The sequence below is a fragment of the Lissotriton helveticus genome, chromosome 3_1 (assembly GCF_964261635.1).
Source record: "Lissotriton helveticus chromosome 3_1, aLisHel1.1, whole genome shotgun sequence".
Taxonomy (NCBI): domain Eukaryota; kingdom Metazoa; phylum Chordata; class Amphibia; order Caudata; family Salamandridae; genus Lissotriton; species Lissotriton helveticus.
Genome location: NC_136061.1, coordinates 2,114,344,414 through 2,114,363,639, shown reverse-complemented (window position 1 = coordinate 2,114,363,639; position 19,226 = coordinate 2,114,344,414). Strand labels below are relative to the sequence as shown.

The following is a 19,226-nucleotide window of genomic DNA, read 5'->3' as shown; positions in this document are numbered from 1 at the left end:
GCTCTTGGTAAGTTAATGGAATTTCAACGTCCTCATAAGGAACATATTCTGCTGGAGGTTCCTCTACTTTGTACTAGTGGAACTAGTGTGTTCCTGCATCCGCTGCAGGGAACTGAATCCATGAATAGAATTCCTCTGTCTGCCGATATTCATGTGCCTGTATAACAAAGATTACTTTACCACCTCTTGATGATACTCCATTATTTATGAGTTTGTAAGTTATTGTTTTTCTTACATTTACCGGGATGATTATAGCACCCGGGTCATTTTGTTGGAGAGTTGTGTCATCTAAAACTGCTTGAGCTGCTGCTGCAACTCTTTCTAATTCTTCATCACTATCCGTCATTTTTGTTGACTCGAACTGTTTGCAGAGCAAATTTCAAGGAAGCAAAGATTAGGTGCACAATATTTTTGGAACACTGTATCCTTCAACGTTGTAAATGCCAAAAACTAATACATAGGATGTTTGTCCTACTCAGTTTTGGCGGGTATAGTATCTAGCGTTAAATTATCGCCTTACCAAACGTTGGGCGCCATGTAGTGTAGTTCCTATATTCCCAATAGGCTCTGCGCATTGGAATAATATATCCTGTAGTTTAGACGTAGGACTGAGGTCGACTAGGTCTCTACCGAATATATTAAACTTAATTGTGAGTGCCGGCTAGCTCAGAGGTCACTAGAAACTTTCTCGAATTCTCAAGAATGGATTAGTTTCTGACAACCGCATAAACATGACAACTTTGTTTCCCAAGAATAAGAAATCAATCTCTAGAGTTGCGGAAACAATAGATAGCTATTTTACTCAGTCAATCGTGCATGCTTCGTTTCACCAGAGGTGCTGAGAAATAGAGGGACGGGCGTTTTCAATAAAAAGTATTTATTGAACAGTCTTCTTTCTCAAGCATAAGAAATGTACTGCTACAATCGTAATACTGGTTATAAAGTACAATGCATATAATACGAAAAGTATTATAAAGTAGTACTGTAAACGCATGGTATGGTTTCTAAGCCATATAAAATAACATATAATACATAAAATACATAGAGTGATAAAGAATGACTAAAAGTACTCAATTGGTGCTTCTAAAATACACCTACCCCGGTGTACCAGTACAAGGGAAGAAGTAAGTGAGGTGTAGCTTAAGTTTTAGTATTCTTTGCCAAGAATCTATTCCAAGAATTCTCTAAGGATCTAATCAGCTCCGTCCCTTGGTTTTAGAATGAAGGAGGTCTTGTATCTCTCTCTCAGGACTCGATTTCCCAACAACCCGCAAGGGTAGCCTGGAAACACTGGAGCTGGATTTCTCGGCAAGAGAAAAGACAGCGTCTCTCAGTGCGTCAGCTGGAGGGTCGGCTTCCTTGGCACTTGCTGCTGCAGGGCGCGTCAGGCAAGTAAATACTCGAACTGCTCCAAACTGTGTTTGTCTGTGCAAATGTAGGCATATTTATACCTTGAAGGTGCCGAGTTTGACGTATGATTGGAAATAATAACGTCATCAAAGACTCAGTTCTTTGAAAACTCCATGATTTCCTAGATAAATTAGTATTCAGGCAAGGGGAAGTCCCTAGCTGCTGAAGGCAGGTTTTTCTAAGAAATCGTTGTTGATTCTCGGAACTTAGTGCAAGTAGCCATGCCGTATTTTGGCTGCATAGGCTCAGTCTAAATATGGTAATGATTTCTATGCCTATATAAGGATCGGGTCATTTATACCTATATTTGGGCATGAATCGGGAAAATTACACTAGGGTCCTAGATTCCTACACAACACAGTCAAGAAACATTATTTAACCCAATTTTAAGGGAGAGTGAACATGAATTTTGCATCATTTCCAGAAGATATTTAGGGTAAAGGCTATATAAAGACAAAGCCAATACACAGAACTGCTTAAGACCATTGGCAGTCAGAGTTGGTTTTGACAAACAACCATCCAAATGAATTTGGACCTGTGCCCAGTTATTGTGTAATAATTTGAAATACTCGTGTAATAAATAAAAAATTAAAAAAATAATAATAACTTGAAATACTAAAAAGTCCAGTAGAAATGGTACGTAAGAGTTTATCCCAAAGAAGTGCCCCATTAGCCCAACCATAAGCTACCCATACGTTCACAAAAAAGCAGCATAACTATTTTGCATCTTCAGTAGTCGATCACCAGACACCAAAGGACAAAACCAGACACCAAAGGACAAAACAATGGCCCATGATGGAGTGATTGGGACCCCTAGTTATCAAGGGATAGTCTAGCAGACTGCATTGCAACTATCTCTTTAGAGCGACTTTTGAAAAATATGTTCTGTAACTTATAGGAGCCCGAATAGTCTATTCTGTGGAAGAGAGCGATGCCGCTTTTCAAAGATCAGGTTTGTTAGTGCTGCTCTCCGTGAATTACTTGATTTCCCAAAGGAAAATAACCCACTGGAAAAAAAGTTCAGCCCATCTGCAGCGCGCTTAGCCTGCTGTTGTTGTGTGTCAAGCTTTGTAAAGGAGCTGGCAGGAGGGGTTAAGGTGAATCTGTCCAAGCAATCCGCTAGGCAGCGGGAAGCCCCTACCACCAAGAGAAAAGTAAAGCAACGTAAAGCTGCAGCAACATCCTACAAATGAAAAGTGACAATCTGCTTGTAGTACTATAGAATCACATCCCCCCTGCCTCCCTCCCAGGATTCAAGCCAGTAATGGATCGCCTGTTGTCCACCTAAGTGTTTTTCCACCTGCTATACAACACTTCCTTACTGTACACAGACTTCATAATGGCTTCCACCTGTACACAAGCACTAATGGAAAACACAATCTGAGGTGACGCCTGTGTCCTGGTGCAGGTTCAGGGAAGGAATCGTGGGTTACCTCAAAATTTAAAGCAGTTGTATTATACTGAACAGAACACTAGATGGCTGCAGACTGTTTGTCACCGGTAACATTTTCCATCCTTGTAGAATTGCTTTGTGCCTAAAGGGGGTTGCATCATCTGCTAACAATGTTTTAGTTATGGATAGCTAGTTTAGTTGTGTACGCGATGAGAATATGAACAGAAGTCATACCGTTGTTGGTCTTACTTCTTCAACAGGTACAATGTGGTCTTCCGATACTTACTGAGTGTACGGCGTGTCCAGTCTGAACTTCAGCACATTTGGGCTCTGCTAATGCAGCGCAGACATCTAGAATTTGATAAAACCGATCCTATCAAATGGAAATTACGGAACCACATGGCGTTCTTAGTGGATAACCTTCAGTACTATCTACAGGTGAGTGAAAGTAAACATGACTTGTATGAGGTCAAGTTTAATTTACTGAAATTAACCAAGAGATCAACAAATCTTAGTAAAATTATCTTGTTTTTCCACAAACATCAAGTTAAAAATAATTAGTGAAATATTTAAAAAAATGCAGTAGCAAACGTTCGTATTAGGAGTAGACAGCAAAGGTTACAGATGTTTTATTAGGATAAAACCTCTTATTTCACTGTCATGGTTGTCAACCGGATACTCCCAGACCGTAACAATAATATAACTCTCCAAATTTGATGGTCTGTGGTTAATTAAAGAGAAGACTGCATTCTACATTTTAGTGCAGTCTCCGATATGATTTTTTGCAGTTTTAGATTTTAAGCTTAGAGGATTACTTTATTTGGGGTCACATTCGACTGGCTGAAACACCAGGCGTGTAAGCATTCTCTGGGTATAGGACTGTAGTTTCTGGTATGTGAGGTAACTTTTTGTTTCAGCAGCTTCTTCAGTGACCCCCTATGTGGCACGAGTCAAGTTATAGCCCCAGCAAAGTACAGCTGCTTGATAATTCATATTTTATGGTTTACATTTTTTATTGATTTTTAAATTGCATGGATCATGCATACTTTAATGTTTGTTTACTTAAAACCATTAAAAAATTTTAGTTTGAAATTGAAAAACTCATACGATTCTTATATAAAAGAACAAAGCATTAAAAGACTCCGGTTAATACTGGGACTATCTAAAAATAGGGGGATGTAATTAAAATACCATAACATTAATTAGTTACCCGTGGCAATCAAAATCTGGTTACCTGGTCAGTCAAAGCTTCTCCCCCTCCTTTTTATTTTTTATTTTATATATAAAAAACAGCAGAACTGATTTTTTCATAAAGCCATCTGAAGACCTGTAAACTATTATTATTAAGCAAAAAGGCAATGTTCCAATCTAGAGTAGTGAGCAGTCAGAATTCATTGGTTGAGCCTCGAGAGGGGTTGCAATGCTGCCGGATTGAGGGAGATTTGCAGGACCGATAACTAACAACATTTCTGATGCTTTGTATTGTCTGGATTCATGGCGACAATTAGGGCTTGGCGACATGATCGTACTCTGAGCCTGTTCCATTCTTCCGGCAATAAAGACTATCTGTCAGTGAGCATAGCGGGGCATACACAAACTATGTGCTGCATAGCTTCTGAGTGATAGCCACACTTCCTGCATTTAATACTAATGCCAGAGCGGCGGCATTCCGGGCAGGTTCTTTAAAAAAGGCCGTTCTCCAATCTTTAGGGCGATAAACTTTAGTTTCCAATAAAGTACAAACGTGCTTGATAAATGAGAAGATTCGACCCCCTGTTTAAAATCGGAAATTACTGCCCAAGACTGTTTCCTTCTTGACAGTGTTGCCCTATTAGAATGGAAAGACCACAGCGCCAGACGCTCCTCTTGATGACTGCCTTTAGCGCCGGCTGGGAGGGATTTGTTCCCCAATATTCCTTGACACCAAGTAGTTGCAGGCAGTGATCCAGGTGGTGCCGATGTTTGTGACTGAAATAGCTGTTCAAAATTAAATTCCAAAGTCTGGCCTCCAGGCTGCCCTCCCGGGCATTGCGCAATCTATTACAAAACATTAGAAACGCACCTGCCTTAACGCCATGGTGGTCTAATAATCCTAGTTCGAGTCTAACTTTGGCTGGTGAAGCAGATCTTGGCAGGCGAAAAGCGCATTTAAAAATGTTGATAGTTTATTTAATAAAGTACTTATTGTACCCTCCATGATCTCGTGCCCGTACGACAGGGAATTAGTTATCTTCACCTTCAGCATAGGGGTTAGACTCTGGCCAAGTAGTTGTTTCGACAATTTCGCGGAGGCGGCCTCAAGTGACATAGTTTGGGCCCTTAATGCATCCTTCTGCTTTAACCTCTTCGCTGCGGCGGAATGCTGAAAAAATTATGCATGCACGGTTCGGACGGCCCCCGGCTGTCCTCCACACACGCCCACTGTGAGTGCCGTCCGACGCATCGAAGAGGTGAAAAATGAACATCTGGTGTCAAGGAAAATTCCCAAGTATTTATAATGGGGCACTGATTCAAGCTTTGCTTACCAAAATAAATTGTTTTAGTTTTAGACAAAATCAGCTCAAGGAGGTTTCTTGTAGTATAGGGGAGCAGCTCGATGAGTAGTCTCTGTAGGCCTACTTTTGTGTGACTTAATAACACAAAGTCATCGGCATACAGCAGTTTGCTGATGCAGGTTCCATCTGATTGGGGGGGTGGCTGTTGACACTGTCAAGTATTGGGGATAAATCCGAAATGAATAAATTAAAAAGGAGTGGGGCCAGCACGCAGCCTTGTTTAACACCGCTTTTGGTCTCAATCTTCCTGGAAACATGGGAGCCTTCTCCCACTTCATTCTAATCCAGGTTTCCGACTAAAGTTGAATTAAGGTGTTTAAAAGGGCCAGAGGTATGCCCCAGAGCTCTAGTTTTTCCCACAACTGGCCCCGGGGCACCCGGTCAAAGGCCACTTTAAAATTAACAAAGCAGCAGTGAAGTTGGGTGTGTTGGGCTGTCACTTTCTCTATCAAGATGGTTAGGGTGAGTAAATTAGTTGTTGTTCCGGAGTTGGCCACGAAACCGGTCTGGTTAAAAAGGAGGCTCTTTGTTGAATCGGCCCAGGCCAACTGCTCTTCCAATAAAATGATGATGTAATATTTTGACTCTACGTTGAGGAGAGCCATCGTTCTGTAATTATTGGGATCATTTCTCTTCCCACTTTTGTAGATTGGGTTGATAGCGCCTTTCCAAGATTTTGGGATGGTATTATTTAGCCTGCAGTGAAGAAACAGGGGGGCCAAGTGGTCTGACCACAGTTCAACATCTGATTTGAACATGGTCTGGGGAAGACCATAAGGCCCTGGGGCTCCTTCGCCCCTGGCTTTCCTAATTGAGCATGAAATCTTCTTTTTTAGTGCTTCTGATGTCGTTGGGATCTCCATCTTTAGGTCGTCGCACTTCTCGTGGCCCTCGTTTGTTAATTCTTCAGTAACATTGTTGACTGGAGTTTTGAGGCTGGTCGGGCCTGGTCTCTTGGCTTCCAGGGGTGGTGTCATGGGGTCGAAAGGTGGAAGAAAATTTGAATGGTCGTCCCTGTTAGTGTGTTACGTACCATGGCTCAAAATTAGTGAGGGGGCGGCTAGCATGGGGTTGAACCTGCGGTTGTGTACCCCAGTGACGAATTGCTAAATATTGCCAATATGCATCTTTGGAGATTCCAAAACCCAACAACAGCCCAGGGAAATCCATGACTCCTTTCTCATCGAATAAGTCTCCAATTCTTTTACATTTGGCTTTCTGCCATGGCAGGTACCTGTTCCCTTCCATCGCTGGGGGGGGAAGTCTGGGTTGCCAATGAAGGGTGCCAGTGGAGATACAGGGTCGAAAGGCCAAGGGGCTCCTGCACTCTATCCCACACCCCAATGGTAGCCCTCATTACCGGTGAGACATACCTTCCAGCCGGTCTAAGCCATTTAGGGAGCATGGGGACCTTCCAGATATGCATCCCTGCAATTGCACGATTGATGAAACACCAATGTTTCTCAGACTCTAACTTATACCACTCTATCATGTACCGTAGTTGAGCTGCTTGAAAATATCTCTCTAAGTGCGGGACCCCAAGCCCCCCATCTTCTTGCCTCGGGAATGCTTGATGTCGCGCAATAGGGGCTCTCTTACCTTCCCATATAAAATTCCCAATAAGGTGTTATAGTTGCGCTAGTATTCAAGGTGAAGGATACAATTGTAGCGTCTGCATTACATATAAGATGCGAGGCAGCAGGGTTATCTTTATAGCCGCCAGCCAGCCTACCCATGACATTGCATGTTTCTTCCAATTGAGGAGCTCACGTCGGGTCTGGTCTAACAAGGACAAGTAGTTAGCCTTAGCTGTCTTTTCCGTCGTGGAAAATATCTGCAGTCCTATTTATTTCTCAGTTGCTCCTGCTCAGTTCTGGAAAGATTCCGACTGAGTGGCAATGTCTTTTGTATTTTGATTTTGTATGTTGATTTTGAATACTGATTCCCCGCTAAAGGTTATGATTTCATCTAAAAGGGTGGCAGAGAGAGCAGTGGTTACATGAGGAATAACACTATATCGTCCGCATGTATGCTGATATTTTGTGTTCCCTGTCTCCCGTCCGAATTCCAGTGACCATCTGGAGGTTTCTAATTCTTTCGGCCAATGGCTCCATATAGAGCGTAAGGGCGAGTGCGGGCACTTCTGTTGGGTGCCCCTCTGTATCAAGTGTTACCATTCACTCTAATGCGTGATTCTGGGGCCTTGTAAATGCAGTTTACCCATTTCTGATACCGTTCCCCAATCCCAAACCTGTGCAGAACGTGTCTCAGATATGACCAATGTACCCGGTCAAACACCTTCTTGGCGTCAATCAATAAAAGCAACGTAGGCTGCTGAGTACGCTGTGTTTCATCTATTAAATGACAGAGACGCCACGTCCCATTGCTACAGTTGCGTTCAGGAATGAAGCCGGATTGGTCTGGGTCCACCAGGCCCTGCATGTGTGGATCGGGGTGGGCCATCAAGACCCTTGTTAAGATCTTTAGATCGACATTTAGTAATGATATCAGGCGATACGAGGCGCAGTCTAGAGTCCTCTCCGGGTTTCGGTATCACCACCACCTCAGCCATAGACATTGTAGGTGCTAAGGTTCCTGTTTCGCTGAATGTATTAAATAGGCGAACCAGGAAAGGGGTAAGTTCGGTGGTAAAGGTTACATAGAAGTCTACTGGGTAACCATCCCCTCCCGGCACCTTCCCTACCATGAGTCTCTGAATAGCCCACATCCATAGCCTCTGCATCTGTGATGGGGAGAGATGCCACTGGTGCCTGGCGGATATAGTCCTCGGCTGCGGTCGAATCCAAGTGCTCGGCAGTGTACAATGTGCTGTAGAAGACTTCAAATTCAACAGCAATGTCAATATCTCTCTGGACAGTCACCCCCAGGGAAGGGTCTGAATACCTACAAGGCAGAGCGAGATCGTCTGGGACCTTAAGTGTGCTGAGAGTTTCCCGGCTTTGTTTCCCCCTTCATAGTAGCGCTGTTTAGCCCGTAGAAGTGCGTATTCCGTCCGGTCATAGTTCAAAGCCCTCCGCTGGTTCTGTGTGAAGTTGTCGCCTTGTCTGAACCACACCCCTGCGATGGTAAACCCCTTCCAGCTCCCTGACCTGCATCTCAAGTAGCTCCCTTTTTTCTTTCCTTTCTTTGTTCAGAGCCCGCTGTGATGGGTAAAAAATGACCTCTTATCATCGCCTTCAGGGCATCCCACATTTGGGGAAGTGGAACCGAGCCGTCATCTTTAATTGGCAAGTATTCTTGTATCGCAGATGGCGGTAACGTTAGAACCGTATGCGAGTAGTTTATGGTTGAGACTCTACGACCTCTGTCAAGGGGACCCTCCGGACAAGTATTGCACCAGTGATATCGGGGAGTGGTCCGACAATGCCACCGTCCCTATCGTTACATCCTTGGTGTATCTCGTGACCCGCGGGGAGGTCTAGAAAAGGTCGATCCGTGCAAAGGTTTGGTGTGATGCTGAAAAGAAGGTGTATTCCCGGGCGGAGGGATAACGATGTCTACAGCTGTCTGTCAGCCCCACCTCCCCAAACCTCTGGAGCATGGAATCTGAAAGAGATCCTGAGTGTCCCATCCGTTCTATTGACCTATCCAGTTGTGAGTCAGGTACTATATTAAAGTCCCCGCCTAATACTTAATCTTCGCCTTGTGATTCTAGAATAGTGTTTGGTGTGTCTCGGAGGAAGATTTCCTGGTGCTTGTTAGGGCTGTATATGGAAGCTATAGTGTATGTGTGCGGGCCTAATTGAACTCGCAGCACCAACATCCTGCCTGGCGTCTCTGCATGTACCCCCAATACTGTTCCCGGAAACTGTGAAGATATGAGGATGGCCTCCCTCGCCTTTTCCCACATGGTTGAGGAGAAAAATTGTCTATCGTACCATATAGACCGGAGGCGTTTCCAGTCGGCCCGTAGTAGATGTGTCTCTTGCAGTAGGCATATATCTCAATTGGCCTCTCTAAGCAGTGTGATGACCACGCGCCGTTTAACGGGTGTATTGAGTCCTCGAACGTTAAAGCTCATTATCCTGGCATTAAAAGTTGACATAGGGGTAGTTATGGAGATACGCAGTGGTTCTCCCCTGGGAATTTTGAGGATTGGAGTCCGCTCCTTCCACCCCCCTTAGAATCAACCCCCATGTGCCTCCATGCCAAGGGGCAGGGTCGCTCCCTCCACCCTGTACCCCCCCACTGTCCTACCCCCGAGAAGTCACCCCTGTGTCAGAGCCCCTCTGCTTCCTGAGAGATTATGTAAAACCTGATGTTGTGGCCCATGTGTATGAGCAATGAACCCCCAGCAAAGAGATGCCTCTCCTTCCCCTGGTTTCAATCTCGTCCCACTCTTGACTTAGCTTTTTGCATGAATCTCTGTGATCCCTGACCATCTGATAGTTGGACCTCCCCTCCTGTGGTAATGGTACCCTTAGGCCCCGAGCATAGAGAAAGGAAAGGAAAAGAGATAAGAAATGCAGAAGACAAACATAGAGAAAACGCCAAGAGTTCAGAATAAATCACACCATCGTGCATGGGTCCATGTGTCCGGTGGTTGGCCATCTCATTGGTGTGAGTGAGCCCCCTCCACCAAGACAGATTTCCTTCTGACCTGGACCCATCCATCAGATTCTGTGTCCCGAGGGTAGAGGGCAGCTGCTACATGTGTTTTTATACAGCCAGCTATTCTCCGGATCCGTCACGGTTCTGAATCTGTCAGAGAAGCGACTGTCATTCTTCTGGCTCTCCGTGGCTGAGGGTTGGAAGGTTTCTCTCGTCTGGTCCCTCGTCATCTTCCCAGCTTCAGTGAACCACGTGTTGGCAACTCAGACGCGTCTCCCCCCTCCAAGTCAAGACCTAGCACCTCCTGCACCTATTTTAGTGACTGAACTGAGTGTAATGCTTTGTTCCAGACAAATGAAAGCCGGAAGGGATGTCCCCAGCGATAGCGGATGCCTTTATAGCGCAGGTAAGCTGTGACTGGTTTCAGGGCTTTACGTCTCTAAAGAATGAGCGGCGATAAGTCCTGGTAGATTCCCACTTGGAACCCCTCAAAGGCGGTGGTCGCTCTACCTCTAGTTGCAGCTGTAATGATTTCCTTCTGTTGGAAGGAGTGAAGGCAGGTGGGAATATCCTGTTGTTGGCCTGGGTCTTTGGCAGGCCTTCCGGCACGATGTGTGTGATCCAGGATGATGTATTTGTCTCCGAGCGCCGGGCAGTGTGTCTAAAGAAGCAAACCACCCAATCCTCCAGCTTTCCCCCATTTGCCATTAGAGGGGCACGTTTGATGCGGATGTTAGACCTCCTAGAGCGATTTTCGAGGTCCACCAGGCGAAGGTAGAGCTCTTCATTTCTGTCTCTGAGCTCCAACAGCTCACGGGCTTGTTCAGTGATCTCCTCCTCCCTCCGGTCGCCATTCCTTTCCAGGGAGTCGACTCTTCTCCAATTTACTGGATCTCTGCCCCGATCTGCTTAATATTGGAGGTAACATCCTGCCTCAGACCCGCAAAGTCTTCTCTGAGCATCCCGAACAGCTGCTCCAAGAATGCGCGGGTGATTGGCTCCTCTGAATATTCTCCAGTTGAGTCCATGTCTTTCTCCTGGGGCTGAGCTACTTGTTGCTCAGGGACGCGTCCTTCCGCCTTTTTGTTGCCTGGTTTCTGAAGATCTGTGATCGTAGGATCCGTACTTGCTCAGTGTGTGGTCATCTCTACAGGGTGCCCTCGTGAGTTTCCCAGCAGCGCGGTAGTCGGACCGGCCTCTTCTAGGCTCTCAAGCACACTGGAGGGTCCGCGGAGCACTCCTTATTTCTTGTCCCAGCGTTAGCTGATTGCTGGAACCCACTATCACTCTAGGCCCAGTGGGTGTCTGTTAGATAGCACTGCGGCTCTAGATTAGGGCCTACCCTGTGCCGATAGTTCCTATGGCCGCTTTACCCGCTGATATGAGTTGGCGCCTCTGACTTGGAACCGGCCAACGACCACCTTGTCCTGTATTGCCGCTCCATTCTTGGCCTGCTTCTGTTCAGCAACTCAGCGCTAGGGCCTCGTTAGTCTGACTTTGCCCCACGTTGTGCTCCGGCACTCTGGGGTTAGAGTCTCTCCGCTCCGTGGCTTGGGAGGCCGTCCGCGAGTGGCAGAATCCCTGAAGGGGGGGAGCTCCTCTCCATCCGACTCACTCGTCCCCTCGCGGGTTAGACACTATCTGATGATGATGGAGGTATCTGGGGGATCCTTCACCTCCCGAACATCCCCCACAGTCCACTCGGCTTCTGGGCCTACAGCAATGTCTTGAGGGGGTCTGTACCTGCCTCTGTGACAGCCTGCCAATTCTATTATGCCTGTCCCCGGAGGGCACTGCAGGGGATCCCCGGTTCCACCTTCGCCCGGGCTGCTGCCTTTTTCTTCACTCTGGGCCTAGCCGGGGCCTGCCCCAGTCACTCCCAGCCGTCCCATCGACCCGGCAGCTCTCACCTCAGCAGCGTCCTCCGCGAGCCTTATACCTTTATACCGCAGTCTTCCTCAACCAGGGGAAATCTCTTGGTCGCTCCTCGGAAATGCCGCTCCTTTCGGAGGGTGGGCTGGGCTGCGTCACGGCCTGTCTTAGGCCTCTTCTCGATTTGCCACTTTCGGACGAGCCTCGGCCAGGCAGTTCTCTCCCACTGCTGCACGGCCCAGAGACCACAGTTTGCTCCAGCCAAATGCGGCGGCCTCTCCGAGGGTACTCCCCCTTGTTTGCAACTGCCAGTCACTCCGACGTGGATTGAGATCCAAAGGTAGGCCGCTGCATCTCCACCAGGCCGCTGACGCCCGGAGTCGTTGCCGCGGCCCCTGCTTCGCCGCCGTTCGCAAATCTCGCTGTTTGTTCTCTACGTGCCCCCTAGTGCACAGGATGTTGTAGCTGTGTTTGGGGTCCAGGTATGGCTGATAGATTCTAATTTTACGGCCTTGGCGAGCAGAGCTCAGTGAAAACGCTGCTACTCCGCCGCTATCTTGGCCACGTCCCGATAATTCATATTTTAGTCATAATGCCTGTAACGGAATTGAAGGTCCCCATAAGCAAAATGTGACACAAGTTTATTTAAGTACCAAGCACGTTGGAAGTCTTTTCAAATGCATAAAATAGTTTTGCTAGGATTCTATTTTTAAAATTGTTGGTTAGCTATTTAAAGTTATTTATTTTATTTATTTTTATTTTGAAGGTTTTATATAGCGCTAGCTCCACCCGAGGGTATCAGAGCGCTTTATATCAGCAATGAAAGTACATAATAAAAACAATCATGGGAGTTGAACCAAAACTGGTTATACAGGTGCTCAAACCAATAAAAAATACAGGGGTTAATTTATGGAGCATAGTGATTAGAGGTACATATAGACGGAGATAGAGAAAGAGAAGCATTTGCCGGAACCAGGATGATTACTGAAAATAGTAAATTTAACAGTATGTCAAGGAGGGTTCAAAGGACAAAGTAGGTATTGCGGGGAGAAGAGAGGGGGAGGGGGGAGAGTGATGTGGCAAGGGAAAAAGAAGGGGTGAATTTGGGAAGGGGAGAAGTCTAAGTAGGGAGAAGGAGAGTCATAAAGGAGATCCGGGATTTAATTTCCCCAAAATTTTGTGAGCAAATTACTTTTAAGGTCTTTTTTGAATCTAGAGTAGGAGGGTTTGCAATGAAGGTCTTTGGGTAGGGCATTCCAAATGGTTGGGGCTTTACCAGAGAAAGAGCGGTATTTCGAAGCAGCTTTTTTGAGAAGGGGGGTATGAGACGAAGAGTGTTGGTGCTTCTCAGTGTTCGGGCACAGCCAGCTTTTTTAAGTTTAGTGGTGAGGTAGGATGGGGTCTTCTGGTAAAGGACTTTGTGAGTAATACAGGCAATTTTATAGGAGGATCTGCCTTCAATGGGGAGCCACTTGAGGGACTTGAGGGCAGGGGAGATGTGGTTGAAGCGTCGACAGTTTGTTGTTAGCCTGGCGGCGAGGTTGAGAACAGATTCGATGGGGGCCAGGTGGATTTTGGGGGTGCCAGAGAGAAGGGCATTACCATAGTCAATTTTGGATAGAACAGAGACTGGATAGTTAATTTAAGGTCTTCAGCTGGGATAAAAAGTTTGACTTTTTTGAGAAGTCGGAGAGTGAAAAGTGCACTTTTTGCTGAGTTCTTGACATGGGAATTTAGTGTGAGTGTATTGTTGATGGTGATGCCGAGTGATTTAACCGAATCGGCGAGGGAGAGAGAGCATTTTAGCGCATTAAGGTCGGTGGTCCACGATTGGATGGGGAGAGGGTTTTTTTGGGGAGAGAAGAGGATGATCTCAGTTTTGTTCGGGTTCAGTTTCAGATGATTGTTGTGGAACCAGGTTTGGATCTTTGTTAAGGCCGTGTTAAGGTGCAGGATATCAACATGGGATTTTATTTTGCAGTACAATTGGGTATCGTCAGCATATAGGTGGTAGTTGATTTTTTTCTTGTTTGAGTATACGGGTAAGGGGTTCCATAAAGAGGTTAAAGAGAGCGGGAGAGAGGATGGATCCTTGAGGGACTCCAAGGGAGACAGGGGTTGGGTTAGAGAGGCAGTTTTGTATTTTAAATTGCTGGGTTCTATTTTGAAAGTAGGAGGTGAACAAATTAAGGACAGTGCCACTGAGGCCGAAGCGATTTTTGAGTGTGTTGAGTAGGTTTGGGTGGTAAACTGTATCAAATGCTGCGGAAAGGTCAAGAAGGATGAGAAGGTTGGTTTCGCCCTTGTCCAGGGCTAGGTGAATATCATCGACTATATTGAGAAGCGCGCTTTCCGTGCTGCACCCTTTGCGGAAGCCAGATTGAAGGGGGTCAAGCAGGTTGAACGTGTCAATGTGTTTGTCCAGTTGGAGGAGGGCGCATTTTTCCAGGGCTTTGGAGAGGAGGGGGAGGTTGGAGATAGGACGGAGATTATTAGGCTCGTTGGGGTAAACTTTGGAATTTTGGGGGATGGGAGTGATTTGCCCGAGTTGAAGGGAGATGGGCACACTCCCTGTTGAGAGGTAGGTGTTGATGATGTTGGTCCAGTAGGGGACGATGACATGTTTGAGATCTTGGATGAGTGCGGAAGGGAGTGGGTCTTTGGTGTGGGAGGAAGGTTTGATTTTGGCTAAAATGTTGAAGACCTCCTGTTCAGATGCAGGGTGGAAATTAAGCCATGAGGTGTTATTTTTAAGCGGAAAAGAAATTGGTTCCTGTGGGGTAAGAGTAGGGATGGGGTGAGAGGGGGTAGGGGAAGTGTTCAAGGGGAGAGGGGGAAGAGGTGTGTTAATCAGGAGTAGTCGAGGGGTGAGCGAGGGTGGAGAATCGAGGAAAGCGCAGTCTATTTTTGTGATTTTTTTTTTACAGAAAAAGTTGGCAATTTCTTCGCATTTGTTAGTGGAGGCCACCGGGTTAAAGGGTGCAGGGTTGGTTTGGTTTCTAATAATGTTGAACAGTTCTCTGGGTCTATTTTTGGCGCAAGAGATTTGAAGACGAAAGAATGATGCTTTCTCTGAAAAGATGTGTTTTTTGTAAGAGGATCTCGCAGTTCTAAGGAGGGCAAGATGGGATGGGGAGGGGTGTTGTCTCCATGTTCTTTCCGCCTGTCTCAGTGAGCGTCTTTCTTTATTAAGGTCTAGGGTGAACCATGATTTATAGGGGGCATTTTTTAATGTCTTAGTTTTCAGAGGGGCAAGTTGGTCTAACAACTCCATTACAGTTTTGTTGAAATGCTCCGTGAGCCCATTAGCATTTGAAGAGGGGGGGGAGAGACTAAGTTGGGATTGGAGTTTATGTTCAAGTGCGCCAGGAGGGATTTGTTTAAAATTTCTAGCAACAATTGTAGCTTTATTTATTTTTATAGGGGCAGGAGGCGCTGCGGGGGATATTGTGAACAAAATGAGATGGTGGTCAGACCAGTCAATGGGGATGATGTTGGATAGGGATGTAAGATCTGAGTTGGAGATGATTGCGTCCAGGATAGCTCCTTTGGCGTGGGTACACGAGAGGCAAAGTTGCTTGAGGTCGCTAATCTCAAGGAGATTATTGATGAGGTTGATTGTCGGGTCATTAGGTTTGTTCCAGTGGAGGTTGAGATCTCCAAGGAAAAGGTTTTTGGAGCTGGAGAGTAAAGATTTAGTTAGGAGGTCGGAGAATTCTAATGCAAAGGGAAGGGGTTCCCCAGGGGGAGGATAGACGTTATGCATTCGTATTGGGGGGTGCATTTCATTTTGAGTTAGACGCCCAAGTATTCAAACGTTTAGTAGCCAGTGTTATTAATAGGGGAGAGTTGAAGTTCTTCTTTAAAGATCATTGCTAGGCCACCCCCTATTTTTTCAGGTCTATCTCTTCTGAGGATAGAGTAGCCAGGTGGGGTCAGAACGTCAATGATGGGTGTTGAATGGTCTTTGAGCCAGGTTTCAGTGAGGAAGGAGATATCTGTAGCTTCATTAAGAATGGTTTCAGAGATTTCTGTCGCATGTCGGACAGCTGAACGGCAGTTTACGAGCATGCAGGTAAGGGGTTTGGGCTTGGCGATAGGAGGGGGGGGAGTGATTGAATACTAGTAAGTTGGGTGGGGGGTCTTGGGGAGCTAGGAGGCTCTGGGATTCTGCTGGTCCCCAGAATAACAGGGATTTTGGAGTGAGAGGGGGGAGATTCTTTAAGTGTGGGGTTATTAAGGTAGGAGAGTCAGAGGGCAGAGAGGTCAGGGGTGGAGTAGGTGTTAGAGGTTCGAAGGGGTCTGTGAGAGCGGGAGTGGAGTGGCGTTGTTAACCCATCTTTGGTCTCTAAATGTTTTCGGGAGTTAGCATAAAGGGGGCGGGGCAGGAGGTGCGGGCAATGGGTTTGTAGGATTTGAATCGGTTGAACTCTTTTCGGAGTAGGGTAAGTTCGGTAGCTAGGGTAACACGATTATCGTCCAAGTTACGAAGAGTCTGGCTGAGGTTAAGGAGGAGGGAGGTGGTGGTAGTTGGAGTGGAGGGGGTGTTAGGGGCAGAGTGACTAGAGAGATGAGATTGGCATCTAGGTTTGAGCGGTTCATCCGGGGGAGTGGTGGGGGTAAGCCTGTGTTTAAATGAGGAGTGTGGGAGGCCAGGGGAGGGAAGGGTGGTACGGCCTGGTGTTGGAGGGGAGGGATGGGAATGACGTGCAATGGCTTGGAGGGGGGTGGTGAGGAAGGGGGGAGGCGAGGGGAGCATGTGAGGTGTGAAAGGGGAAGTGGTATAGGCGTAGAGGGTGGGTGAGAGGTAAGAGGAAGGCAGGGTCAGGACCCGGGTGGAATCAGTCGTAAGGGGATGGTTTAAAAGGTGAGGGGGGGTGTTAGGGAGGAGATAGGGTGTTGTAAGTGGATGGTATTTTGGGGATATGGGAATTTGAAGGAGTGGGTTAGTGGAGAAGGGGGGGATATTTCCAGAGAAGTGGATATAACCGGTGCTGCAGAGGGGGGATTGTCATTACAGGGGGGGGGTGTTGTGGGGGTGTGGCGTTAGTCTCTGGGGGGTGTAGGAGAGTTGGGAGTAGGCGTGAAAGGGAGCTAGAGTGGGGAGAGGGGATAGGATTGCAGCAGGGGAGTGTTCGGGTGAGGGTGACATAGAGATGCCATTTGTGGAGGAAGGGGCCAGGGCATGTACATGGGGGTTTTAGTCGTTATGGGACGATTTATAAGGGTAGGAGGGGTACTGGGGAGGTGGTCCGGTGTTGGAGGAGGACAGTCGTTGGGGGGTATGGGATTATGGTGGAGGGTCTTAGAGGCCTTTAGGGGGGATGATGTCAGAGTGGAGGGTGGGCAAGGAGTTCATGGGAAGGGTGAGTCAAAGTGGGAAGTAGTGTCAAGGAGTGGAAGAGTGATTCTCTGGGAGGTGGAGGGGATTTGGGCGTGGATGGGGCTGGAAGCTGGACTCGGTGGAGAGGATAGTATTAAGGTAGCGGAGGGTTCAGGTGAGGGTGCCAGAGTGGTAGTAGTTGCCGGTTTACTGTCGTTAGGGAGAGGGTTAGGAGTTGTGGCGGTTGAGGGGTGTACTGAGGGATTGAGGGACTGAGGGGATTTTGAAGGGGGAGAGGGTAGTGTCAGCTGGTTGGAAAGAGTGCTGAAGAGGAGTTCAAAAATTGTGAGGTGTTGTTCAGAGGCTTGGATCAAGATATTTCCAGTTTTGTAGATGGAGATGGTTATATCACCAGGGAGGAGCGAGGAAGGAGCAGTGGCAAGTGTGAAACCGTGGGGGATTCTGATTGCGCTCGATATTGGGAGGTGGTGTAAGAAGGTGCTCTTCCATTTGGAGGGGCGTTTGGTGTAGAAGATATAGTTTGTTTTAATGGGGGACGTGGGGCTGTAATAGTTGTCTTCGATAAGGGTTTCTGGGTGTCGTTTTAAAAATGTATGTTTAAGATTCATTTTGGCATTTTTCGAAAGGTTGAGAGTATATGGAATGGTCCAGGAGTTGGGTCCGTGTTTGGTGAGGGCGGGTTGTTTGTCGGTTGTGGTCTGAGGGGGGGGCAGTGTGTGGGTGGTATTGAGGCGGGACATGGTGGTGGGGTTTGGCTAGAAGAGAGAAGGAGAGCGAGCGATGAGGTGGGGGAGAAATTATAGAAGAAGGGGGCTAAGAGTAAGAGCTTAGCGGGAGAGGGAGACATTTTAAGAAGCAGGGGGCTGAAGGTAAGAGCGTGGAAGGAGACGGAGAAGGAGGAAGGGGTTGGGGGTTGAACAAGGCAAGAGGAGAGAGGTGGCGGTAGGTGACCAGGCTAGTAAAATAACAATATATCACACATTATATATTGATTAAGACTGATTAACACATTAAAAATAGGTTGGGGAAAGCGAGGTTAGTGGGTCCTTGCAGTAAATTAATCACGCTTTATAAAGTGACAGTCTCACGCTTTTGCGAGGGAGTTGATCGTGAAAGGGTTCTCGTATGCTCCAATAAGGTAATAGGTTCAAGAGGTTTCAGCGAGGCGCGTGGCGCCACTGCGCGTACCAACTTATCAGTTCGCAGGCCTGGAACCTGACTTCTGGTCAGGTTCCGGTTCGATGCAGAATATCACCAGTACAATCTTTTTCTCAATGCGAGTGGGAGGTGGCCTAATATAGGGGGAACAATTTAATATTACTACGAATAACACTCCTAAAGTAGGGGAAGTTGTATGATACTCTAGGCTATGCATAATAGAACACAATTACATCAAAAATAAGAGATTACGGTTTAAGAGAAACATCAGCAAATATTACTACGAATAACACACCTAAAGTGGGGAAGTGATAAGATACTCCAGGCTATGCATAAAATAATACAATTACATCAAAGATAAGGGATTAAGATTTAGGAGAAACATCAGCAAAGGCAGAAGCAAATACGTTTTTTTTTTACACAGGTAATGAAACACCTCTCACCTGTGATAGAGATGAACTGGCTAGCCTTCAGATGCTAATTATGGCTACTAGATGGAGCCAAAGGTTAGAACAAGAATGCTATCTCGCTATCACAAATGTCTTCATGTAGCTTAACAGAGTAGTTTTCTGTCATATTTATGGGCAGGGAGCAAGCAGAGACCTCTATGTGCTTAGCTTGGGTTTGGAATTGTTTATCTTGTAGGTGTATAAAAAAGGGCCAGAAGATGGCGCTGCTGCATCATTTTTATGTTCTTTATTTCATTTTTCAACAATGTGCAATGCTTTCGAAGCCATGGGGGCCAGCGTTACTTGGATGTTGAATTCACAGATGAATTCACAAAGGCTGATACTCTCAATTGGCAGACCAGCCGTTTAGAAATTGCACGGTGTATTAGATTCATTAAAGCGATGCAGACAATTAATGTTGCCCAATGTAGCTCCCACGTTCTGTACTATGTAAAGAATTCCGTTTATTTTGA

The 19,226-nt window shown here is 46.6% G+C and overlaps 1 protein-coding gene across 1 annotated transcript in view; it reads left to right on the top strand.

The window, feature by feature from the left end:
* TUBGCP4 (tubulin gamma complex component 4) overlaps positions 1–19,226 on the top strand; it is a 380,747-nt gene that overhangs the window by 239,758 nt on the left and 121,763 nt on the right. The window contains exon 14 of the mRNA XM_078683319.1: positions 3,064–3,241. Within this exon, the coding sequence (XP_078539445.1) occupies positions 3,064–3,241 (178 nt within the window). The remainder of the gene's footprint in view (positions 1–3,063; positions 3,242–19,226) is intronic.